The sequence below is a fragment of the Lycorma delicatula genome, chromosome 8 (genome assembly GCF_047948215.1).
Source record: "Lycorma delicatula isolate Av1 chromosome 8, ASM4794821v1, whole genome shotgun sequence".
Lineage (NCBI taxonomy): Eukaryota > Metazoa > Arthropoda > Insecta > Hemiptera > Fulgoridae > Lycorma > Lycorma delicatula.
In genome coordinates, this window is record NC_134462.1 from 117,156,549 (window position 1) to 117,181,050 (window position 24,502).

Genomic DNA, 24,502 nt, shown 5'->3' on the forward strand with positions numbered 1-24,502 from the left:
TTGACATTTTTTCTTAGAATTTTAACGTTCACTTAGGTTTACGAACAAAATTGAGACAAATCACTCGATATATATTTCGTGAAAACAAGTGCAGCCGTTGTGGAGTTACAGGAGCAATAGACGTATTATTATCCAAACCAGTTATCGTATTTTTTTGTAGCTAAGATGAAGACATATTTTTTGTTTAATTTTTTTTTAATATTAGATTCTTTAATTAATGCGATATAATATTGATAACTGATAAAATTGCTCTTTTAATTTGTGCGAACATATAACCCTACATCAAATGTTAAATTGTAAAAGATTTTAATCGTTTGATAAGTTCTCAGTTTTAATAATAATAACAGTAATAAGTTAAGCCTATAAATCCGCTTTCTATTCTTTCATACAATATTTATCCGGTTGTATGAGAAAACAACGCCGGTCACCGAGGTAGTTGTATTTTAAACGAGCGAAACGTTTCGAATGAAAACAACAACCGAACTGAATTGTAGATTCAGATCACGTGATGTCATTCAAGAAGAATCGATTCATCAATAGCTACTGCTATACAATACAATAGCCGGATACGATTTTAGAAAAATAAATGATTTAAGTCGCAAGGAAAAACAAGATTCTGGTCAAACGTCGTAGCCACGGTCGGTCGGTTACATGGCCGGCGAGTACTGCTACTCTGCAGCATACATATATTATTACAACAGCAGCACGGCAAATCGAGGAAAGGCATGGTAAGGCGAAGAAACAAGTAAGAGGCGTCTGGCAGCTGCTGCTGTTGTCCTGTAGAGCCGTTCTCTGCGATCCTGACCGACCAATGCTACTGGAGCTTGTCCCGTTCTTTAATGGGAATTAATTCAGAACAAAGTTGTATTATCAATAAAGAACAATAACTACAGCGCTATAAGAAATCTTCCTTATTAAAATTTATCGAACTAAAACCTGACCTTATACGAACGTATATATTAATAAAACCTAAATAAAATTTTAGTCGTAAAAATTTTCTTTGCGCAAAAATAAACTTTTTATTTTTTCCATTTTATTATCGCTTATTTATGAAATATTGAAATAAATTATCGTCACGTATTTACGGTTATAGAAATTATTTTAACTTTAAAAACAAAACGAAAATGTATAATACGTAAAAAATTTATATACAAGTATAGATATAAGATATTGGATAAAATATAAGCTTTTATACCGAATAAAGAAACGGTTTCTTTTTTCACAATAAAATTTCATTGAATTCCATAACTCTATTGTATTTATTTCCGGCTTCTCATTCAACTGTCTAGGTTTTAGATTCCATCTTGGTTCTATTGGTAATATTTTTTTTTTTAATTATTTTTCTTTTTTATCATACACTGCAGGTGATTTAGATGTCTTATTCCAGCTAACACATATCTAAGTAAATAGACTAATTACGGAATAAAATAATATTAAATTATTTTATTAGTCTATAAAATAAAATAAGGTCATGAATTTTTAATTTCCATGCTGAAACAATATATTTTATTAAAACATCTGGGATATATAGTACGGTATTGTAAATAAATTAAATAACATAGATTATTAACACGAAAAGGTTTCCGTCGTCAAAGGGAATTAGTTAATTTATTTACCGACCGATTGCCTGAAATATATAGCAATATGCCAAAAAGAAATAATTTTATAAGTTAACATAAATCATAAGTTAACATCATTTTTGTTTTTTCTCTAATGCGTACGTAGCAATCTGTTCAACTATTGAACAATAAGCACCACTTCCTTAGCCCAATGAGGTGAGGATGATACGTAAACATGTAAATGATGTATAGTCTTATACAGACTCAGACCGACCATTCCTGAGATGTATGGTTAATTGAACCCCGACCACCAAAGTACAGCGGTATCCGCTGTCTAGCATTCAAATTCGTATAAAGAAATTAACTTTTTGTGGGATTTTAATTTCAGAAACTTCGACTTTGAAAATCAGCTGTTAAACAACTAATTTGCCATAAGTTATATGGCATATATTATAAGTTAATAGACCAACTCGCTGGGCTTAACATAATCTATCAACTCTTTTTTTTTTGTTGCTTATGAATAATATCTTGATTTTTGAAAATAGAATAAAAATTCTAAATAGTCAAAAAAAAATTCTATAAGATAATGAGCTGATGATTTTCATTTAATTTCCTTGCAAAATTCCCAGGATTAGAAAATCTTATTTAATCACTTTATTTAAATCCTTTATTCAGGACTTAATTAAATGCGAGTTCACATATTACAGGATTAATAATATTTCTACGAAAAACTGTAGTAAACATACAAATCCAGCGATGTTTTTAATCCGTGTAGTAAGTTATTTTCAGAATTGCATTTTCATGAATTCTATTTTATACGGTTAGAATTTATTTTGTATTCAATAAAAAAATTATCGTGTAGTATTTCATTTATTTATCTTTTTTTATAATTTTTATGCTGTCCAAAATAAATATTTTTACGTGAAATCGATCGGTATATAAAATACTTTCTGAAGACTGTAAAGGTTATCCTGAATCTTTAAAAATGGATATCTTTATATATGCCGGTGGAAACTTGTAAGAGAAACGAAGATTTAGTACAATTAGTTAACAAATTAACGATAGATACGAAGAAACGACTAAACCGATCGATTTTTAAATTATTTTTCTGATTGTATTGTATTTATTTTTATGTTATTAGATCCTAAATATCTGGTAACGATCTTTATTTAACTACCAAAATCTGGATTTACAGCTTGCGCACGAAAGAAACAGTTTGTCTTTGAAAAGTTATACATTACGAATCGTTGAATTGAGATTAATTATTTTTACGTTAAATGGGTATTTTAATGCATACAAGTTGCTAAATTTTTGCTTTCGCAGATGATCTATCGCTTCTTACAAAATCAGATAAGACGCAGTTTATCAAATTAAAAACATAAAAGAAACAGCAGAAAACGCAGGCTTGCAGATTTCCTTCTCGTAAACAGAAATATGATAAAATTCAAGATTATCCCAAAAACCAACAAAGACAGAGTAAAAATGAATTTTACAACCCGATTTAAATATTTAAGAGAAATAATCAATAAAAACCGGCCAGAGAAAATAATTTAGAATCTGAAAATCCGAGTTAGAAAAATTAGATTTCCTTACCAAAGAAATTTGCAACAATTAAAACAATCCTTCTACGGACAAAACATTGAGACATTACTGGTCTACAGTCAGATCAGTGATTTTATGCGCAGTTGAAACAATATATCTGACTGGTGAAGAACATTTCTCAAATCGAAAGGAAATTCATGACCAGAATTTACGTTCCAGAAGAACAGAAAGAAGGGCACAGACTAAAATCAAATAAGGAAATTTATAAGCCACAAGAAAATTTGGAAACCGCATTTAGAAAGAAAAGATTAAACGTATTATCCGTATTAGCAGAATGAAATTTAGAGTTGTAATTTATAATCTAAAGGTTCTTGTGGATGAAGAAAAAACACCATAAGAAAAACAGAGGAAGAAAAACAGGTGCACCCCGATAAAACGAAGAATATAAAAAAGGAAAAAATAAAATGATATTGGCGAGATTCCTGTAGGCTGCTTGGAAATAAACTCTTTATATAATTATTTATTGAATAAAATTTCATCTAATGAGTCATTCTAAGCTCCATATGTCCTGCCTATATGTCCACTATTCAAAGAATATTTTAATGTTTTGCATGTTAAAGTAATTTTAAATTACTTAGAATATACATTTTTATTTTTACTAGGAACTATAAAGTTATAAACACGGGTGGGTGGGTTTTGATATTGACAGCACTTGTATATGTCAGTTATATCGTGGAAACGTAAACATCTGCAAAGTAGAATAGTATAAATAATGAATACTGCTGAACAATATTCGATCAATTCAGCTGCAAATTAGAAAAAAAAAATAATGAGAAGTGTAGAGGGAAACAAAAAAGAAGAAGAAAAATGGGGAGTCCTGCGTAGGGCTGATTGACAAGAGAAAACATCGTTTCCGAGTGGTTATCGTTTTTTTATTTGGGTTTTCTGTTTACATTTATGACTAGACTACATCTTTTATATAATAAATAATGTACGATTGTAAATGTGTATGATACTTATATCAGACTGTGTTTATTTCAACGTTGAATTGTAATACCCACTTACAATTGTATATTTTACGGTTTTTTAACCACGAGCATATCATTTGATTCATATTTAGGCTTGTGGCTCAGCAATGTAAAGCGTTTATATGTCGCGAATGAAATCTTTCATCCAAAATGCTTTTTAAAAAAGGTTTTGTAAAAAATGAAATATTCATAGCCTATGTATTTCGAATGAAACAAGTTTTTTTTTGTATATTTTTAAAACGAGATATACATCCACATTTTATTTATTTTTTTTAAACTTGAAACTTTTTCTAATAAGTACACGCGCATTTTAACAAGGGAGATTGGTGGATAAATGGTATAAAAAAATTACTGGAATCATTTAATTATGCACGTATAACTCGAATTTACTAAAGCCTAAAAAATTTGAAGTTTTACAAATAGTTTTAAAAATAATTATTTATTTGAGTTATATGAAAGATTTTTGTAGATATTGAGTTTACAAAATGCAACAAAAAATTGTAATATTCGTACAACATTAAGTTCATCTTAATTATAATTTATTTAATATATACGTTAGTTTATTAACATTTATATTTTACCGAGTGTTCCAGCTGGTATTCTCATGTTCACAGGTAGATCTGATGTTAACGATTCCGTAGGAGATGTTAAAAGTTTCCTTTTACGAGGTCTTCCTTTCTGTACAGCTGCTGCCGTCCAATGCGCAGGTGAAAGAGCTTCGAGTTCAACAGGACCGCAGTAATCGCGATGCCTTAATACTTCATAATGCGGTCGACAGTAAACCAAACCGTCTCTCATACCAAAGTGATCGCCTTTTGTTAAAAGAACGCCGCAAGAAGCGCAAGAAAAACAGTGAAGGTGATATACAGCATCTCTTGCTCTCATTACTAATTCGCTCGCTGAAATTCCGGTACCACATCTTCCACATCTCTTTACAGCAAATAACCTAAAAAAAAAAAATAATATTACTGGAATTAATATATATATTTTATTCATGTAACAGTTTAAATGAATTTAATTAAAATTTCTACCCTGAGATACAGGTAATCGTAAAGTCGCGCAACTAAATTTTTTTGCTTTGTAGGAGTAACAGTTAAATTTGTAGAAGGTATTTTAAATAGGATAATTTTTTGTGTGACAGAATAGTGTATGGTAGCACTACTAAATTACCCACCGGGTTGGTCCAGTGGTGAACGCGTCTTTCCAAATCAGCTGATTTGGAAGGCGAGAGTTCCAGCGTTCAAGTCCTAGTAAAGTCAGTTAGTTATTTTTACACGGATTTGAATACTAGATCGTGGATACCGGTGTTCTTTGGCGGTTGGGTTTCAATTAACCACACATCTCAGGAACGGTCGAACTGAGAATGTACAAGACTACACTTCATTCACATACATATCATCCTCTGAAGTATTATCTAAACGGTAGTTACCGGAGGCTAAACAGGAAAAGAAAGAAAAGCACTACTAAATCACGCCTCCGGGCAAAAGTGGGCGTGGCACCAAGCAGTTTTTTTAGACCGAACAGTAATGTCTTTTACGCAATAGCAACGCGTCTTAACAATAAAGAGTTACTTCGAATCGAAATCGTACGCGAAGTGTCAAGAAGATTTTTTAAATGTTTTTTAAGATGATAATAAAAATAATCCCTTATATGTCGTTTATTTAATCATTTTCGGGATACAGGTAGTGTGCATGATCGTAAGCGTACCGGCCGTCCAAGTGTTTTAACTGTCGACAGTCTGCAGACGATAAATGAAACGCTTCTTCGTTTTCTAAAAAATCTCTTCAAAAGCTTTCTAACCGGATCGGGTTACCTTACGGAAGTGTTTATAAGGCTACTAAAGTTCTAAAATTACATCCGTACCTGATTAACGTAAGCCATCGGCTCCAAGAACCAGATTAGGAGAAACAAATGCAGTATTGTCGGTGGTTTAGAAATTTCATTCGATATGACATAACTGTTTTAGACAAAGTTTTTTTTTCAGCGATGAAGTTTGTTTTAACTATATATTTTTAACAATAAGTTTGTTTTAACATATGTTAACAATCAAAATTACAGAATATGGTCTTCAGAGAACCCAGATGTGTTCGATGAACAGCCATTACATTCGCAAAAATTTGGGGTGTGGAGTGGTGTATATCTCGTCGGAGAATTGTCGGGCGTATCTTTTTTTCGGAGACCATCACAACTGAATGCTATCAACAAATAATCATGCAATTTAAAGCTTTGCTATATGATGATGAACGTAATTGCTGGCTACAAGATGGAGCAGCTGAACGCATGGCGAACAGAAGTAGTATACTATTTCTTCGCGATTTCTTCGATGACCGGATAATTTCTCGTGGTGTATGGCCTCCTCGTTCACCGGTCCTCAGTCCTACCGGTATTTATTTGTAGCGTTTTTTAAAAGGTGATGTGTACACGCAACCCTATAACAACCCGCATACACTTAATGAACTTAAATAAAGTACTGAGGACTCTATATCAAATATCACTGCTGCTTCACTGAAAAAGGTCCCATACAATGTAAGATAACCCATTGGTGCGTGCAATGAATATCATGGTGGATATTTCCAGCACGTATTGTAAACTTTAAGTAATAATTTTGTAAATGTTAATATTATTTTTTAAAGTAATAAAAAGGCTTTCTTAAAAACAATTTGTTGTCATTTGGGTTGCGCGACTTTACGATCACCTGCTATTACTCCTGCGTTACTAATGTTATATGAACCGATAAATTATTATAATATAATAACGAATTTTCAACTTTCAATTTATTCACCTGTTACTACTGCGCGGCACATGTAAGTGCCACCCAACTTCAGATCAGTGCTATTTTTTAGAGAGGTAATGTTACTTCAATAGTTTTACATGTTGATAAGGGGTTACAGTATCTCAGTTGTTTTTTTCATATTTAACAATAATTTTCCATATTTTTATAGAGATTTTGAGAGTTTATCGTTCAAAATGCTTTTCATATACAGTCAATTTTATTTGTTCAATGAATTGGATATAAATCTAAAAAATAAAAAATAAGTAATTATAAAGTTAGATATTAGTTTCTATAATGATAAATTCCTAGTTTTTTTTCTTACTTTGGTAACACTAACTTTCATTAGCGGATGTATAATCATTAAGGTTCTATTATCATTATTATTATTGTTATTATTGTTATTATTATTATTAATGCTGATTAATGTATGCGCAATACACTAATAAAACTTTTGTTATGTCTGTCACATTTATGTTATTAAAAGAAAATGGAACTGAAGAATAAAGTTGCATTATATTTTGAAAACATATAAATATGAGACAGACTTACGAAAGTTCTATTTAGCTTTTGAGATATATGTATACATATATGATACCTTATTATTTTTTACAGAATATAAGTTATTATAAACCCGGTATAAAATGATTATTGACATGTGTTACACATTTTTAATTTTTTTTTATTTTGCTGTTGAAAACAAAATAAGTAAATGCAGTAGAGTATTAGGATAATTGCATGACAAAAATATAGTATTGTCGTTGAAATAATTTAAAATTTAAAAATTAAAAAGAATACACCGAATAGGATAAATTATTCTTAGAGTTATAATCTAAAGGTTATTTACGTTAAGTGATATTACTTTAATGGTCTTATAGATGATTGACATCGGACATAAGTCACTTATGAAACTGTCATAGCCGTTATTTACAATATACATATTATCGTACAACAGGTATAGAATCATTTATATTATGAATAAACCTAAGCTTTTAATATAAGATTTAAGATCATTCACAAAAATTAGGTAGCATTTATAAGGACAGAAGATAAAAAAAGACAAAATTTGACTTAATAGAAGAGACAATGATGTATTTTGTTTTCGTTGCTTATTAATTTGTTCTTAGCAGAAACAATATAGGCAGTAAAGGAAAAACTTGATAGTGAAGTCATTATCTAAAAAAAAAAAAAATTGTGATTTCTCGGATGTCGTTGGTTTTTTGGTAGAAAGGATAGATGAATTAGAAGAAATATTAAATTACATGAATTTATTGAGAAAAAGAGAATTTCTCTCTGCAAATGAATAAAAGTAAAGGAAATTAAATGTAATAAAAAAGAAAAATAATGAGGAATTAGATATTAAGATAAAAGAAAAAAAATATAAAAGTAGCGTTAGATTTTTAAAAGGAATTATGCTAGCGTGAAATATTAAGAAACGGAAAGAAATTTTTGAAACTTTTTGTTTGTGTAACGTAATATCACTAAAGTCATGAAATATGAACAAAAAGAAAAACAAAACGAAGAGAATAGAAGTGCTTGAAGTGTTATGTTACAGAATGTTGAAATTTAGTTTGGTTTATAAAATTTTAAATAAAAAAAAATTAACACAAATAAGAGAGAATTGATATTTAAAGCAAAAACTTGAAAAACAGTTGATGAGCCGTGCATTAAGACAGCCAGGTTTTGTTAATTTTGCGATAGATGTGTGGAAGATAAAAACTATAAGAAGAACGAAAATTGGAATACATGAAACATATAATTGAAGATGAAGAATGTAGTAAGTATAATGTGTTGAAATGATTAAAACACAACAGAATGAAATGGAGAATATGACCGATGAAAAGACCTAATTAGGAACAGTTAACGTGTATTATTTAGAAAAGGATTTCTCTTTACTAAATTCAAATGAAAAAATTTTCCACGAAAATTACTTTAAAATTTAATTTTCTTTGGTTTTTAAAAAAGGTTTTTACAAAATTTATCATGGTAGAATAAGTCACAAAAAAATTTATTTTTTTTCTACAAAGAGTGGAAAATAAAATCTTGTTTCAGATTTATAATAGATTTCCAAGAAAAAGAATTTTTTAATTTTTATGTTCTATTTTAGCTTTTTTTTTATAAAAATGGTTCAAAATATTGTTTGTTGTTTATAATTGCTAATTACAATTATAATTGTTTAATGTATAGGTTTTTAAATAGTATCGTAATTATTAATTGAATTTAATAAATTAACCTACACAGCACCTGTCTCTTTTTTTTTGAAAAAAAAAAAAATATTAATAATATAAATTAAATTAATTTTAGAATTTGATTAACATTAAAGTAATTAACGATTTTTTTTTTTAGTTGCAGGAATTTCGCTTAGATACTTAATTGAATGAAGAACAGTTACAAAGAATAATGTCATGAAGATGCCTGAAATATGAAGCAAGGAAAAAGATTTCTTACTCTTTACAAAAATGATTTAGTTTACAATATTCATCATTACTAATTGAAAAAGCTAAGCTTCAGTGTTTAATATTTCTGGGAATACAATTGTAAAGCTTCCTCAGTTCACTACAGCAAATATAATAAATTGCAGTACAAACAGTTAAATCAACATTACTTCGGAATATGAAACTGTCAAATTGATAGTAGGCAGTGAAAAGTGAACGAATATTAATTCAATTGTGTACACAGTAATAAGGTGATTGCAAATCCACAAAATTAGAACAATTATATTTAGATATGTATCCACTTTTATTACGGATTTATGAATTTACCTATATATTCTCATTTCTGAATATATATTATTTTAAACATATCCATCTGCCATAACGTTATAAAGTACACGTAACAGTTCCATGTTCTGAGGCAAAATCACTAGTGCGAAAATAACCAGTTATTTACGTCTGTAACTTTAACAGTATTTCTTTGATTCTACATAAAAATTGAACCTGCCTTTTGATGTAATAATTTATACCTGTAACCAAGTACCGTTAGAATTATTGTTTTAAAACATAACTTTCAATTATATATTTATATTTCAGCGTGAGTAAAATATATTCATTTACCTGTAAGTTTATTTGATTTGATTAATTTGAATATATTTAACACGCCTTAAAATTCTGTTCTTGGAAATTTTTTTAAGAAAAAAACCTGATTCTGTTTTATCAGTGGCCCTTTTTGATATCTAATAAAAATAAATTTTTTACGGCATTTATTTAAGTGGTCATTGGAAAACGTTATAATGAGCTCGTTCCATCCTTGATAAAGGTAACTTAATCCCCCAAAAATCTGTGATCGGATTTTGCTCCTGAAAAATTCTTGAAACAACTTTTGGTACTTTCTGATTAAACGGAGGCTATTCTAACACGACTGTTAGGTTGAGGATATAAATAAAGGCCCGTACTGTGTGTACATGTTTGAGTTTTTTATGTAATAAATAAATATAATTATAAATATGATCTAACCAAATTTCTGAGTCTTTTTTAAAAACATTCCTTCTGAAAACAGGTGGCCTTCGTTTAATCAGAAAGTTCCCAAATTTTTTCAGTGAGGCTGTTTGTTTTTTTTTTTTTTTTTTTAATGATTCCTTTAAGGATAAATCATTTTTTATATTAACTATCCTTTTCTTTATCCTTGTTTCATTAATTTTCAGTGGTATAATGCAGTTTAGTTAAATGACCATTGGATCCATTCTAAAAGAATGGATCTGGATCTAAAAGAAGGGACTGTGTCGTTATTATTCGAATGATTTAAATATGAAATGTGGGAACGTACCGATCAATATTCTGGCGATTGCTTTTCCTATCTGGTTGCTGTATAAGAAAACTCAACTTGTGTTTGAGACGGTTATTATGTAAAATATCCGCCTCCTAAATTTTCTAAATACATTCATAAATCACAACTAGAGTTTTGTGTTACTATATGGTAATACTTAATTAAGTAAAGTAATCGATGATGAGTGGAAAAATGTGCTGGATATTTTTATAAATGTCATTTGGAAAATACTTTTCTCCTTTAGACGACTTTAATTAAGAATTTCCTATTTTAAATTATAAGAATTTATGAAAAAATTTTTTTTCAAATCGCTTAGATTTTAAGATTTCTAGAAATATTAAGTTAGGTTCATAATTAAAACATAAACGAATCAGTAGTTGAAGGAAAAAATCCTGTCAACAAAGCTGATACTTTCCTAGCATTGATTATTTATTCTTAAATGGTAGAAATATAATAATACGTGAAAATAAATCAAAAAAAGAAATAAAAAAATCGATATTTTTAAACTTTCATCGGCTCCCTCACCCCAATTATTATTACTCCCAAAAATTTTTTTGTGTCACTTCCACTAAGACTATCCCTAGGAAGACGTAAAAAAACTCTGTTAAATAATATGCAATAAGTAAAAAGATAGCCTTTTTTATTTTTGGAAAAGGCGGAGAATTTGGACGCAAAATTAAAAAAAAAGCAAACATAACATAGCATAAAACGCTAACATAGCATGCTGAACTTAATATAAAATGGAGTTGTTTCCAAAATTTTGAGAAAATTGATCCCAAAACCTATCTGCTCCCTCTCCATAACCATTGATCCAAAAATATTACTATTTCAACATATTCACGGATCTCTGTACAAAATTTCATCATTATCGATATATCCGCTCAAAAATTATTAAGTTTCAAACACGCCAACACACGTACATTATTACGAATATTAGCCCCCCCCGCTATTTGTATTGGGTCATGAAACATCAAGAAATGAAAAAAAACGCGTAACTCATTTTTTAATGGATCGCCAAACTTTTCTTCTTGCAGCTCAGCTCTAGAGCTATAATGCCAGGAAAGTAAAACGTCCATGCGATCATAAAAACTAACAAACGATTATTTTTTATTTTTTTACAAAATTCTTTTCAACCATTTATCCGTCACCATCCAATATTTTCTGGGGGTAGGAAAAGTAGTTAAGATCATCGATATTAAAAAATTACAATTTATTAGTTTTATGTAATGCGGCACGAACCCAGTACAATTCTAATTGAAAATATAGATTATGCATAATTGAAGTAAAATATCGATAGTACTGATTTATATTCGTTGGATTTAAATTCACAAAATTATAAGATTAGTTTGATTTTATAAAAGATTATTTGCAGAAATTTAATTAAATTTACTGAATAATCTGTATAAACAAAACCTCTCATGATGAAAATTACTCAATAAATAATTATATTAATCTAGTTGTAATTATAATCAGTATGTTTGCGTCTTCTACACACCTCTAGAATATACAAAAAAATTGGTTTTGGATCTTTTTTTTTAATTATGGGTCGATATGTTTTATAAAGTACTAAAGAAGGCTTATACTTCAATCACTAACGAGAAAAAGCTATCGCTCTTTAACTGAAAATATTTGGAAGAAAATATCTCTCCAAAATATCTCTTCCTGTTCTTCGTATATTAGTATATATTATCACTAAAAAGTGTTGTAGGTAGATGGAGAAACAGGAGAGCGGATTAGTAATGAAGGCTTCTGAGGAGAAATAATGAGAAAAGGCTTATTTACCGTAGAAATTTATGAAATATACCTCTCTAATGCTATGTAGGCTTTCTACAACACAAAATGAAAGGAATAAAAAAAAAAAAAACGAACAAACTAACGGAATGCACTAACGGATGAGAAATGTATTTTAACTGAAAAAGAAATATATATTTTATATAAATATATATATATATATATATATGTATATATATATATATATATATGATATATCAATATTATTATTATTATTATTATTCTCTGGCATTCTGGTAGCTTAAAAAACTTTTGTAATGTAATTAAAATTATTTAACTTTTATTTAATTTTTTTTTTTTTATTCAATTTTACCTTCAAATCCTTTCCAGTTAAAAATAACGGTAATAATGATTCTAAAAGTGTTTAATGTTCTGAAAATTAAAATACCTTGAATCATTTTTTTCCAAAAAATATAAAGAAAAGGCGACTTAGTACTTTATTTATAGAGCTCTTTATATTTGTAATATTGATTACAAATGTAAAGAGCTCTATCAGTAAATTCATGATTTTAACTTAAATTTAAATAATTTTTTTTATTAATCTTCTAATTATTAAATAATATAATTTGTAGAATGATAAGAGAGACCTGCAAGCCGGCCTCCGTGGCGCGAGTGGTAGCATGCATCAGGAGGTCCCGGGTTCGAATTCCTGTCAAAAATGTCATTTTCGTACGCCACAAATTGCCATTTCCAAAAATTGGAAATTATTTTTTTTTCCAAAAAAAACATTATTAATTTATTTATATATGTATTTTCGAAATTTCGAAATCTTAAAACCGATCTCCTTGGCGGCGCGGTAATGTCTCAGCATTTCTTGGTGAAGTTCCGAATTCGAATCCTTGTCAGGCATGGCATTTATTTCATAGGCTACAAATTTCCCTTCTCTCATAGGGCAAATGGCCAAAGCAGTCGATCCCGTCATCTCAAAAAAAAAAAAATAAAATAAAATAAAAAAATAATATATAAACCTTAAAATTATTGAAAATTTCCATTTACTTTTCTGTGGTTTCCGATTATGAATTTTATTTGTTGGTTAAAAGCTTAAGATAAAAATTATCTGATTAAAATTAAATTTTATTTTTTATTATAGAATATTTTAAGTATTTGGGTGAATAAAAACGCAAAAGAATCTAACAATAAAATATAACAATAAGTATTCATAAAATAGTAACAATAATAGATTACTAAAAATGGAGCAGTTTTTAAATTGAAGACTATGAACTGTGTCTTTTATCCGAAAGTTTCCGGGTTCAAATCTTTGTCAGGTTTGATATTTTTCATACATTAAAAAATTAATATTTAATAGTTAATTGTAATTTGGTGATTGTTAATATATTTGCTAAAAAATAATTACAATTTTTAAAACCGAATGAAGAAAAATATTATGTAAATTTAAAAAAAAGTATTCAGTAATTCATATTATATTACAGATGTATTGAATTGCTAACGATAGGTAGGAAACAACAGGCATGTTTAAACATGCACATTAGTAGCTAAAAATAGATTGTGATTATTCCCTATAAGGAGTAAATAGAGCACCTACTGCGAGCAGAATGAATACAGCGATTAATTACGAAGATGGACGAGGGGTGCCGAAGTACAGTTAGTTGCGATATGACGGTCAATCGGTAACGTGTTGTGTTATGTATTGAGAGTTTTGCTATTATTTGGGAGTTTAAATCGTTATGAACTTGAAGTATTTATTAAGACAGAATTACAGGTATTTATTTTGCTAATTTTGTGATGTAATTTACATACAATTTAATTTTTTTTTTAATATTAGTATATCATGATTGTTAACTAAAGACAAATCTTTTTTTTACAACGTAGTTGTTCACGACTTTATACAATAGCGTGTTGAGGCAGTCGAATGTACGTGAAATGCAACAAATTATATTCAAATTAACCTTATAACGCACAAGAGTTCCTTATTGATCTAATTTACGTAGTATTTTACCGTATGTATTAATTATATGTGCATAATTGATTTATAAGACATAGGTTAAGTTATTTGCGATAAGTAATATCGCATTTCGATTAACAGCTTTAGTATCTGTACAAAATACCTTACTTTTTTTGTTTAGTGTTTGTTTGTCTGTTTGTGTGTGTGTGTGTGTGTGTGTGTGTGTGTGTGTGTGTGTGTGTGTGTGTGTGTGTGTGTGTGTGTGTGTGTTGATATTTACTACACATTACGTTATTGTACAAAAATTAACGTGCAATTTTATATCAAACCACACTCAACCCCACGGTTGTGTTAAACATACTTGCGTGGTTTTATTACTTTTGGAGTTATATGAGGGTTATGTTGTTTACGTATTGCGAATTGGGAACATTTCAACGTAATCTTTACTTCTATCATCACAATAAGAAGTAAATTGTGATTTTCACTTCAATAGTTTATGTAATGATAGTGACTCTTGCTTGAAATTGACGGTAGATTGTTCTTATATTCTGATTGTTCTAAAGGTAGATTGTTCTTATGTTCTAATCATTAATGCCATTAAGCGAGCAATTTGTCATTATTGTATACGATTCAATATGGTTTGTATTCATTGTAGAATTTTTAGTTAAAACATCATAGCGTATTTGTTAACCTACAGAAAATGTAAATTAATAAATTTATAAATCAATTATAAAATTAAAAATTGGTTAAAACTATTAAAACCATTATAACGATTATATAAATAATAATAAAAAAATAAAATGAAATAATTTTTTTTTAAATAATATAATTAGTAATTTAAAATATAAACGACAAAAAATTAATATTCTTATAACAAGATTTTACTGAATTTTTTATTTCTTTATTTTTCAACTTAGTCAACTTGCAAATAGATTTATACCGACTTTCCAGTTTTTCAATACCTTCAATGTAGTGTTTATTGACCATTCCGAAAATTAAGCGGTAGTCTTAACTTTAAGCTTATCGTTTGAAATGAATCTTTGTCCAGCGAGTTATTTTTTCAGATTTGAGAAGAAAATTTAATCGCTGGAAGTTAAATCCTTTCGCACTTGGAAGAGTAGGTCATAGAGTTTTGCACCAGCAACCCTAGAAGTGTGCAGGCTCATATCATGGTGAAAGCGCACTTTTTTTTTGTCAGAAATGAAAATTTAGACTGAATATTGTGTCAAGTTACATGAAAACAGTTCTTTTGTCCGGTTTGATAAAGAATTGGCCGGCTGTAATTATTTTCTAAGAATAAGTGACTAGTATTTTTAATAAAGATTGCAAAATCATAATGTTATAAACACAAGATAAACACTATTACAAAAGAACTTTTCGTAATTTTACATATTTTTCTCATTCTTAAATCCACTTTTTATGTAAAGTTTTTTTTCAAAAACATTAAGTTACAAGCAATATTATTTATTTTTAAGGCAATTTTGTGGAACTTTCCCTCTAAGTTATTTCTTAATATACGTAGGAACATCATGCGGCCAACTAGGTTGAACGACCGCATTTATTTTTTTCTTTAAGGTGATATTTGAAAACTCGGTTATTCAGTCATCACTCTTATATAATTCAATGACGAGTAATCAACCGATTCAGTTCGATCGATCCAGACTATTTGCCCTCCGGGTTGTGAGACCTGATTCGCGTTCTCCATAAAAAATTAGGGGGAATATATTTCGAGAAATTTCGATTAAAACATCGGTACTTATGTATTAACGCCACCGCAGCTACAGCTTCATTTAAAAACAAAGTAGTCAATCGAATTTTGGTGGAAAATAACCAGTCTCTTTATTAATTTTAATAAATGGTTATTTATTTTATAAGTATAATGTAATCAAACTTAACCTTCGCTCGCTTCGCTCGCTAACCTTGACTAACACCGTAATTTTTTGAGTATTTATTTAATAAATTCAGTAATTATTGCAATTATTTATTATTTAAATAATCAAAACGCTCCTGTTAATTAGTCCCAGTCAAGGTTAGCGAGCGAAGGTTAAGTTTGGTTACATTATACTTATAAAATAAATAAATATAAATAACCATTTATTAAAATTAATAAAGAGACTGTTTTGAATCTATGTTAAACTCTATATCGGCCCATTTTCCACCGAAATCCGATCGACTACTTTGTTTTTAAATAAATCTGTAGCTGCGGTGGCGTTAATACGTAAGTACCGAACCATCGTAGGATCCTCCAGAAGAGGTGGAAATTTTGAAAAAAACCCACGTTTGAATCGAAGATTATTCCATCGCTCATCTATTTATTCAAAAGTTGTATCCGGCTAAAAGTCAATAAAATTTCTATGAAATTGCTGTAAAGCATGATGGCATGATCTGTATGTAACAAATTTCAAATTAACAGTCGAATTGAAGAAAATGAACAATACACGCATCAGTTTACTGTAGACGCATAAGGCCCTGTAGAGACACTTAGGTAAAGAGCATTCAACTTTCTAATGTTATCCCATTGTCTGGTAGGTTTACTGCCAAGGTATTTGTCTGTAGTAAAACATGAAATTTTGTTGCAATATCTTGTCAATTAAGAGTGCTAGAACAGATCTGCTGCTATGTGTTGGGAGAGGGTTGAACTTTTAAAAATTTAATTTAGTTATTTTACTTTAAAAAAAAATTTAATCAATAAACGCCATCGACAATGTTTGAAATAATTTTCATAAAAATAAAAAAACATTTGAATTTTGGCTTAATTTTAGAGCTGCCCCTCCAGTTTCATATATATGTAATCTAACCAAACTTAACCTACGTTCGCTAACCTTGACTAGTGAGCGAAGCGAGCTCACGTGAAATTTGATTACATTTATACGTTTAGATTTATTTATTTTATATATATAGGTTTAAAATTGGAGGGGCATCTCTAAAGTTAAGCCCGAATCTTTTTCATAAACTTTTTATTTTTTCAACCTTAACCTGTAATGTAATTATGATTTTTTTTAAAAAGAAAAATCAAAATTAACAAAAGTTCGAAGATTAAACTAATCTTACCTATTTAATAACTGTCATTTTTTAAACTCCTATTTATTTATTTTTTTACAGTTAAAAGCATATGTGGTTGAAATTAAAAAAAGTAATTTTATCTAACGAGATTTTATCAAAAATTAGGGGACAGTTATTAAACCTTACCAAACTGAGGAGAATTAAAAATCATCGAATATAATTTTTTCCATTATATGCTAGGTCTAATTTTACTTATTTAATTTTCTGCTTATTTTATAATATTGTTTTTTTTCTACTAATTATTCATAACGTTATTTATGTGGAAATAACATTAGGTGTCAGTAGTGTGGAAATATTCTTTTTATTTCAACTTTTATAACAGGTGATAAGTACATTATTATTATTATTATTATTATTCGAGCCTGCAGTACTGGTGGTCGCCGGCGTCATATCTATTGCTATTTTGGCAAGGGAGCGCCAGGTGATCTACAGGAGGCGACGGGCAGGCGAAGCCCGGGAGACCAACGAGGAACGCACTCGCACGTTCCTCGCATAGCAAGAAACCTGGGACCACGAGACCAGAGGACGATGGACCGCAAGGCTTATCCCTTTGGTCAAACAGTGGACGGAGCGACGGCATGGAGAGGTGGAGTACTACATGACCCAGTTTTTAACGGGTCACGGGTACTTCCACGCTTACTTCCATGTCATGGGGAAAGCGCCGTCCCCCGACTGCCTCTATTGCTCCGGTGTACGAGACGACGCTGAGCACACCTTTTTCAAATGTGCTCGGTGGGCGGCAGATCGAGGAACACTACAGGCAGATCGAACAGCACTGAGCCCCACAACGTGGTTGCGATGATGCTACGTTACCTGCAGCAGCAGCTGTGAAAGTGTAGCCCGATTCGTCGGCAACATTCTCAGGACCGCAAAGGTCGACCTGGATAGCCCTGAAAAGTAGGTAGCACCTAATCAGGCTAGTATAGGAGGACTCGACCGGAAGTAATACGTTAAACGATTCCGGGTCGAGTCCTGGCAGAAAGGGGAGTGGTTTTAGTCTGTAGTCTGCTGATAGTGATTGGATAATGCCATCAGCGGGAGTCCCACAGTCCGTGCGTAAATGCATTTCCACTTCCTCCGCAAAAAAAAAAAAAAATTATTATTATTATTATTATAAAGTTCTGATTATTTTATTTAGTGTGTTTTCGACTACGTTTCATGAAATTTTAGCCTGAATGAACGTAATATATTAACATTGAATTAAATTTAATGAAATAACAGGCATCAACAGCCGGTGGAGATTGGTAGCGTATGAAAAAATGCCACCCTAGGGATTCGAACCGGGTACTTCCACACAAAATGCCGAGACGCTATCTCAGCCATGGACGCTATCTCGGATTTTTTCTTGTGAAATATATTATTCTTAAAAGTAATTTTCTGAATTATTCGTAAAGAAAATTGTTATTTGAAGCTTTATTAATCGAGAAATAATTAAGTTTTAAAAATTGTCAACGAATTTGCCAATCCTGTTTTATTTATTTCAATGTTTTTATTTTCAATCCTAATTTTTTATATTTTCAATGTTTTAAAAATTAAAGGAAGGAAGTTTATTAAAGTAATTACAATTATTTATTATTTAAATAATCAAATTGCAATAATTACTGAATTTATTAAATAAATACTCAAAAAATTACGGTGTTAATTAGTCAAGGTTAGCTAGCGAAGCGAGCGTAAGTTAAGTTTGGTTAAATTATATCTATAAAATAAATAAATATAAATAACCATTTATATTCTGTTATCGGCCCATCGAATCTTTTTCGGCCCATTTTCCACCGAAATCCGATTGACTACTTTGTTTTTAAATAAAGCTGTAGCTGCAGTGGCGTTAATACGTAAGTACCAAATTTTCTGAAAGGTAATTAATTTTATTATTTTATTTTTGAAAATTCTCATTTAATACTAATGAAAAAATATTTTTATTTCTACGCTTCGTTGACCACATCCCTTTTTCTTTTCAATTTATCCTTTTTATAAACTTACCGAATTATGTTTGTGTTCATTATGAAAAAAGAGACCGTAATTGTATGTTAATTCTTGCATGTGTAATGCAGTAATAAAAAACTTGTTTTCATACGTTCATATGGTACGTGTTTGACTGAGATAATTGCGTTTAGCCTATCGTTGATTGCGTCTGTTGAATACAATGGCTTTTTTCTGTAACTATTCCGCTATGTTTATTTTTTATTAATCTATTCATTAATTAACTAGTAATATATATATATGTATATAAACTTTAATAGTTAAATCGGTCAATATTTTAAGGAAGTCATCGAGTATTTACTGTAATTTAAGAAAAATAAAATATTTTCAGATGTCTGTAAATGTGCTAACAGCAAAATATACTGTTACAAACATGAGATTTTGTTTGTTTAAAGTCGCATATAGAAAGTGAGGTTGATATCAGGAATTTCGAGTGCGGAAATGCAGGATATTGAAGAAATCGAATTGATTTATTTGATTATATCGATTAATATCGTTGTAAGTAATCCATTATTCCATGACGCACGATTGCTTTATTTCAGGTGCAGTTGTGATTACTGTTCATCGAAAAATAGTAGCTTACTCTGAAAACAGTACACGGTTATACATTTTTATTTAGTTTTTACGTATTTCTGGGAAATTAGTCCTACATCTGATGCATACCTCCATCCTAATTTTCATTAAGATATTTAAATTTGCTTATGCTCTGCAATTTGTTAAATTTTATTGTAGATTGAATCCAATAATAATTATTTATTTGGATCCTAATTATCAAAATATTTACCCTGCTTATTATATAATTATTTTATTAAATATACACTGTCAGATGCGTGTAATGCTTTTGTTACGTACAGACGGTTGAGAATCCTTAATTTTAAAATAATATTGTCTTAAGAAACTTTAAAAGTCTAATTTATCGGGCAGTTAATTTGACAGTTAGGAAATCACAGAAAAGTGTGATAACTATTTCTATTTTATTTCGTAATCATACTGCATTCGTGAAAATTATAATTTTATTTTATATTATTAGTTATTAGTGGTAATTTAAAAAATCAGTTTTTGTAATTGCTGATTATACAAGGTAATTATTTTATAGTTAAATTTCGTTTAATTATTATTATTATTTTATTTTTTAAATATTTTTTTTAAAGCTTTAGGGGTATCGACTGCTATGGTCATTAGCCCCTTCCACAACAAAACATAAAAAAAAACTAGTTTTTCTCTCCCGGTAAAAAATGCTAGCGACATTGTTAATAGACAAAATATCTTTACCTCACCAGAAAACAAAACACAGGTGACATAGTCAAGGACTAGTCTTGTCAAAAAGTGCATCTAAAAAGACTTGTCAATGGTTATTGAAAACCACAGAAACACATAACAAGGGTGTAAAGGCTCCAGTCATTTTAAAGTATTTCTAGCCATTTCTTACGAAATTTTGTCAAAACTCTCAAAAATAAAACTTGTCTATGAAAACTTAAAACACACATTTAAGAATCTATTAAACGAAGAAAGATAAGAGTGTAAAGGGCCCTTGCCGTGTAACATCACACACAAAACACCTGTATTAAAGCCTCAAAAATCTATATCAATAAAGAATTAAAAAAATAATTTAATTACAAAATTCTTGATTGACATATTTGATCTTCCTCTTGCTTAAATCTATCGCCTTGGTTTCCTTTTAGGCCATCTTTTTCCTTGTTCTTCTCCATTTTCCTGAAGGCCTCGATATCAAATTCTGCGGTGTCTGATATCCGAAGTTCATCCTTCAGTTTCTCCGGTGGAAAACGCGAAGGAACTCCCGCTGTCGGTATTGGATGACACCGGTTGCATTGGCGCAGCCTGAAGTACATCACAGTCGAGACTGGATGTACTCACTGCCGAGTGTCTCGCCCTTTCAGCTAAAGGCCTCTGTGATTTCGGAGGCTCCATTGTAATTTTCCTTAAATCTTCCTTTTCTAAAATGGTATACCTGGTTTCGCGGGTCCCGGGGTTTGGATTTTGTTTGGGATTTGTTCAATGTGAACGTTAGTTTCAGGTTTCTTAATTTTTGTTTGAATTTGCGTAGCCTTTGAATTAGTCGTAGGCTCATTTTTCAGTGAAGTAAGACACTGTTGTTTTGGCAGGTCAGCTTTTGTTTTAGACGACTTTGGGCTGCTGTCGCTAAATGTTAGGTTTTTTTAATTTCTGATCAATTATTCTTTCTACCAATGTTGTTAAAATTGGCGCAAATTCTGTTACCACGTCCTTAGGTTTGACGGTGACTGCAGGAGCAGATGAAACCTGTGCATAAGTCGTGGCCTTTGGCGTTTTTCTACGCACAATTTTCGTGGCTTCAAAATAACTGACCTTCTGAACGGTCTTTACTTCCTGAATCGAAATTTCTTCCTTATATTTTGGACAATTCCTTGATCTTGCGGTGTGTTGTCCATTACAGTTTACACATATCGGCAGGTCCCTGCACGGATTATCCGGGTGCAACGGGTGCCACACATGCAAATCTGTTTCCTCGTGCATCTCCCAGCCGTGTGTCCGAATTTTTGACATCCGAAACACCACAATGGTGTTGGCATGAACGGACGCACATCAAGCCTATGAAAACCTGCCCTTTATTTTCTCCGTACATTTAGGTCTGTTAAATGTTAACACGTGTGACGCAAAGGGTAAGTCTTCTCCGTTTTATCGAGTGTTTAGCAGTCTGCATGTAATTACTCCCTGTCTGTAAAGTTCATCAACAATTTCATTTTCGATGCAGTTAAGCAAATATCTGCACACAACTACTCCTTTAGAGGTATTTAGAGTACCTTGTTTAATAGAACAACCTGTCTCGAAGGTTTGGCAGCAAGAGTAAGTTTTATGCCTATTAGGAGGCTCCCTACCATACTCTCTGCGAAATTTAAAACAGCACAATAACGATCACTATTAACTGTATTTTCAAAAAAGATTGGACCCACAATCCAACCGTGTAAAGATTACTCACACCGTGAAATCATTGTTCGTGTATTTCATTGTTAGCTGTCGACCATAGTCGTGTATTTTGTAAATTAATATACCCTCCCTTATGAAACCACCCTTCATGTATATAAAACGTAATGTCGAGGATACCTAAGAAACTTTTGTCGATAAAAAATTTTAATTGTTGACGATAATTTAGTTTTTTTTTTAATGAATAAAATTGGCGGGGGAAAATTATAAGTTCCTTTTCTTACAGCTTTATGTGCAATAGCAAGTCTGACTTTGATGAACTTTCGGCCATAGCATATGAAATATCAATCAGCTTCTGAAGTTAGTTTAGTTTAGGCGGTGTTCCACTTCAATCAGCCTCTTCAACAGAGTGTTTTGCTCAACATTTTTCGATAAGAGTTCTAACTGAATTTCGGTGAGGAACAGAATTATTTGAAAAATTTCAGAAGATTTGTACTTTACTATATCAATATACTAGTCAGCTTCACAAAATACGTGAGGAATGCGTTTCTCTACCGAAAGAACTATTACGTTTCTCGGAATTATTGATTCCCATAAACGAAACGAAGCACGCTTAATCACAACTTAACAGTCTACATCATAGTTTTATACTGGGCAATGCTCAACAAATCCACGAGTCAACCAGTCTAACGACAAAATAACAGAATGCACCGCATCATTTTAAAGCTTAGCCTACTGCACAAACTGTATATTAACGTAATAATTAATTTTTCCAGATCTTTGATATTACTTGTACACGGCTATAATCAATTTATTGGTTTTAAATAATTATATTTGACAAAGGTAAAAAGTAGAGTATTCATCAGTTATATGGAAACTACGCACCTTGGAATCAGTTCTAAAAATTGAGAAATCCACAGAAAAATTTTCTAAGCTACCTCTTAAAAAAATAATAATAATACAATTTTCACAGTTTACTTTTTGCTGGATGCCTTAGTATGTGGCCTATAATTCTGTCTCTTCTTTTAACTATATTTTTCCAAACGCTTCTTTCTTCATCTATTTGCCGCAATACCTCTTCATTTGTCACTTTATCCACCCATCTGATTTTTAACATTCTCCTATAGCACCGCATTTCAAAAGCTTCTAATCTTTTCTTCTCAGATATTCCGATCGTCCAAGTTTCACTTCCATATAAAGCGACACTCCAAACATACACTTTCAAAAATCTTTTCCTGACATTTAAATTAATTTTTGATGTAAACAAATTATATTTCTTACTGAAGGCTCGTTTCGCTTGTGCTATTCGGCATTTTATATCGCTCCTGCTTCGTTCATCTTTAGTAATTCTACCTCCCAAATAACAAAATTCTTCTACCTCCATAATCTTTTCTCCTCCTATTTTCACATTTAGCGTATGTCATACATCAAATCGCGCGTTCCGCTTTCTCCGTATAACCTATTATAAGATACTTATTTTTCTTGAAAATGCTTAAACCGTTTTTAGAAAAACTTACTATCATGCCTTATTACAAGCATAACCGTTATGCGACTTTATAAATCTAAAATAATATACAACTGTCCTTCCAAAGAAAAGATAAGAATTTTTAATCGTAAATAAACTATAGTACCTGTACTAAATATACTGTTGGGAACATTGTACTGAATATAATACAGAAATTTGTAACAGGCTAGTTCAAACGAAAAATAACATACGATTTTACCTCTTATTTGGCTGTAATTCTACAATAAAATCTTGATTTAAATTTACCTTAAGTTATATTTATTTTTTATTCAATCTAAGTATAAGTACTGTGGTTGTTTTTTCATCGTCGGGTTTGATTAACTGCACAGTCTCCAGACCGCTATGTCAACCGCAAAACTGACAAACTTCCAAACTTTATTTGGGATTGTAATCTGTTATACAGCCATATAATTTAGGAAAATAAAATTTTATGTAAAATATTTCATAATGTAAAATAGTATTTAATTAGTATTTTTTTTTTTTTTTAATAAAACTTACTGTTTTTATTTCATAAAATTCAAAATTACATAAATAAATACCACCCTGTTATAGCGTACACAAACTATTTTAATAATTATTTTGTTAGAATCTTAATTGTTGAAATACAAATAAACCGACATGAATTGCAAATTACTTCTGAAAATGGTTTATCCATTG

General features: G+C 30.3%; 1 protein-coding gene across 1 annotated transcript in view; it reads right to left on the minus strand.

Annotated features, from left to right (window-relative positions):
* LOC142329519 (LIM/homeobox protein Lhx9-like) overlaps positions 1-24,502 on the minus strand; it is a 152,544-nt gene that overhangs the window by 25,417 nt on the left and 102,625 nt on the right. Inside the window, exon 4 of the mRNA XM_075374193.1 lies at positions 4,711-5,075. Within this exon, the coding sequence (XP_075230308.1) occupies positions 4,711-5,075 (365 nt within the window). The remainder of the gene's footprint in view (positions 1-4,710; positions 5,076-24,502) is intronic.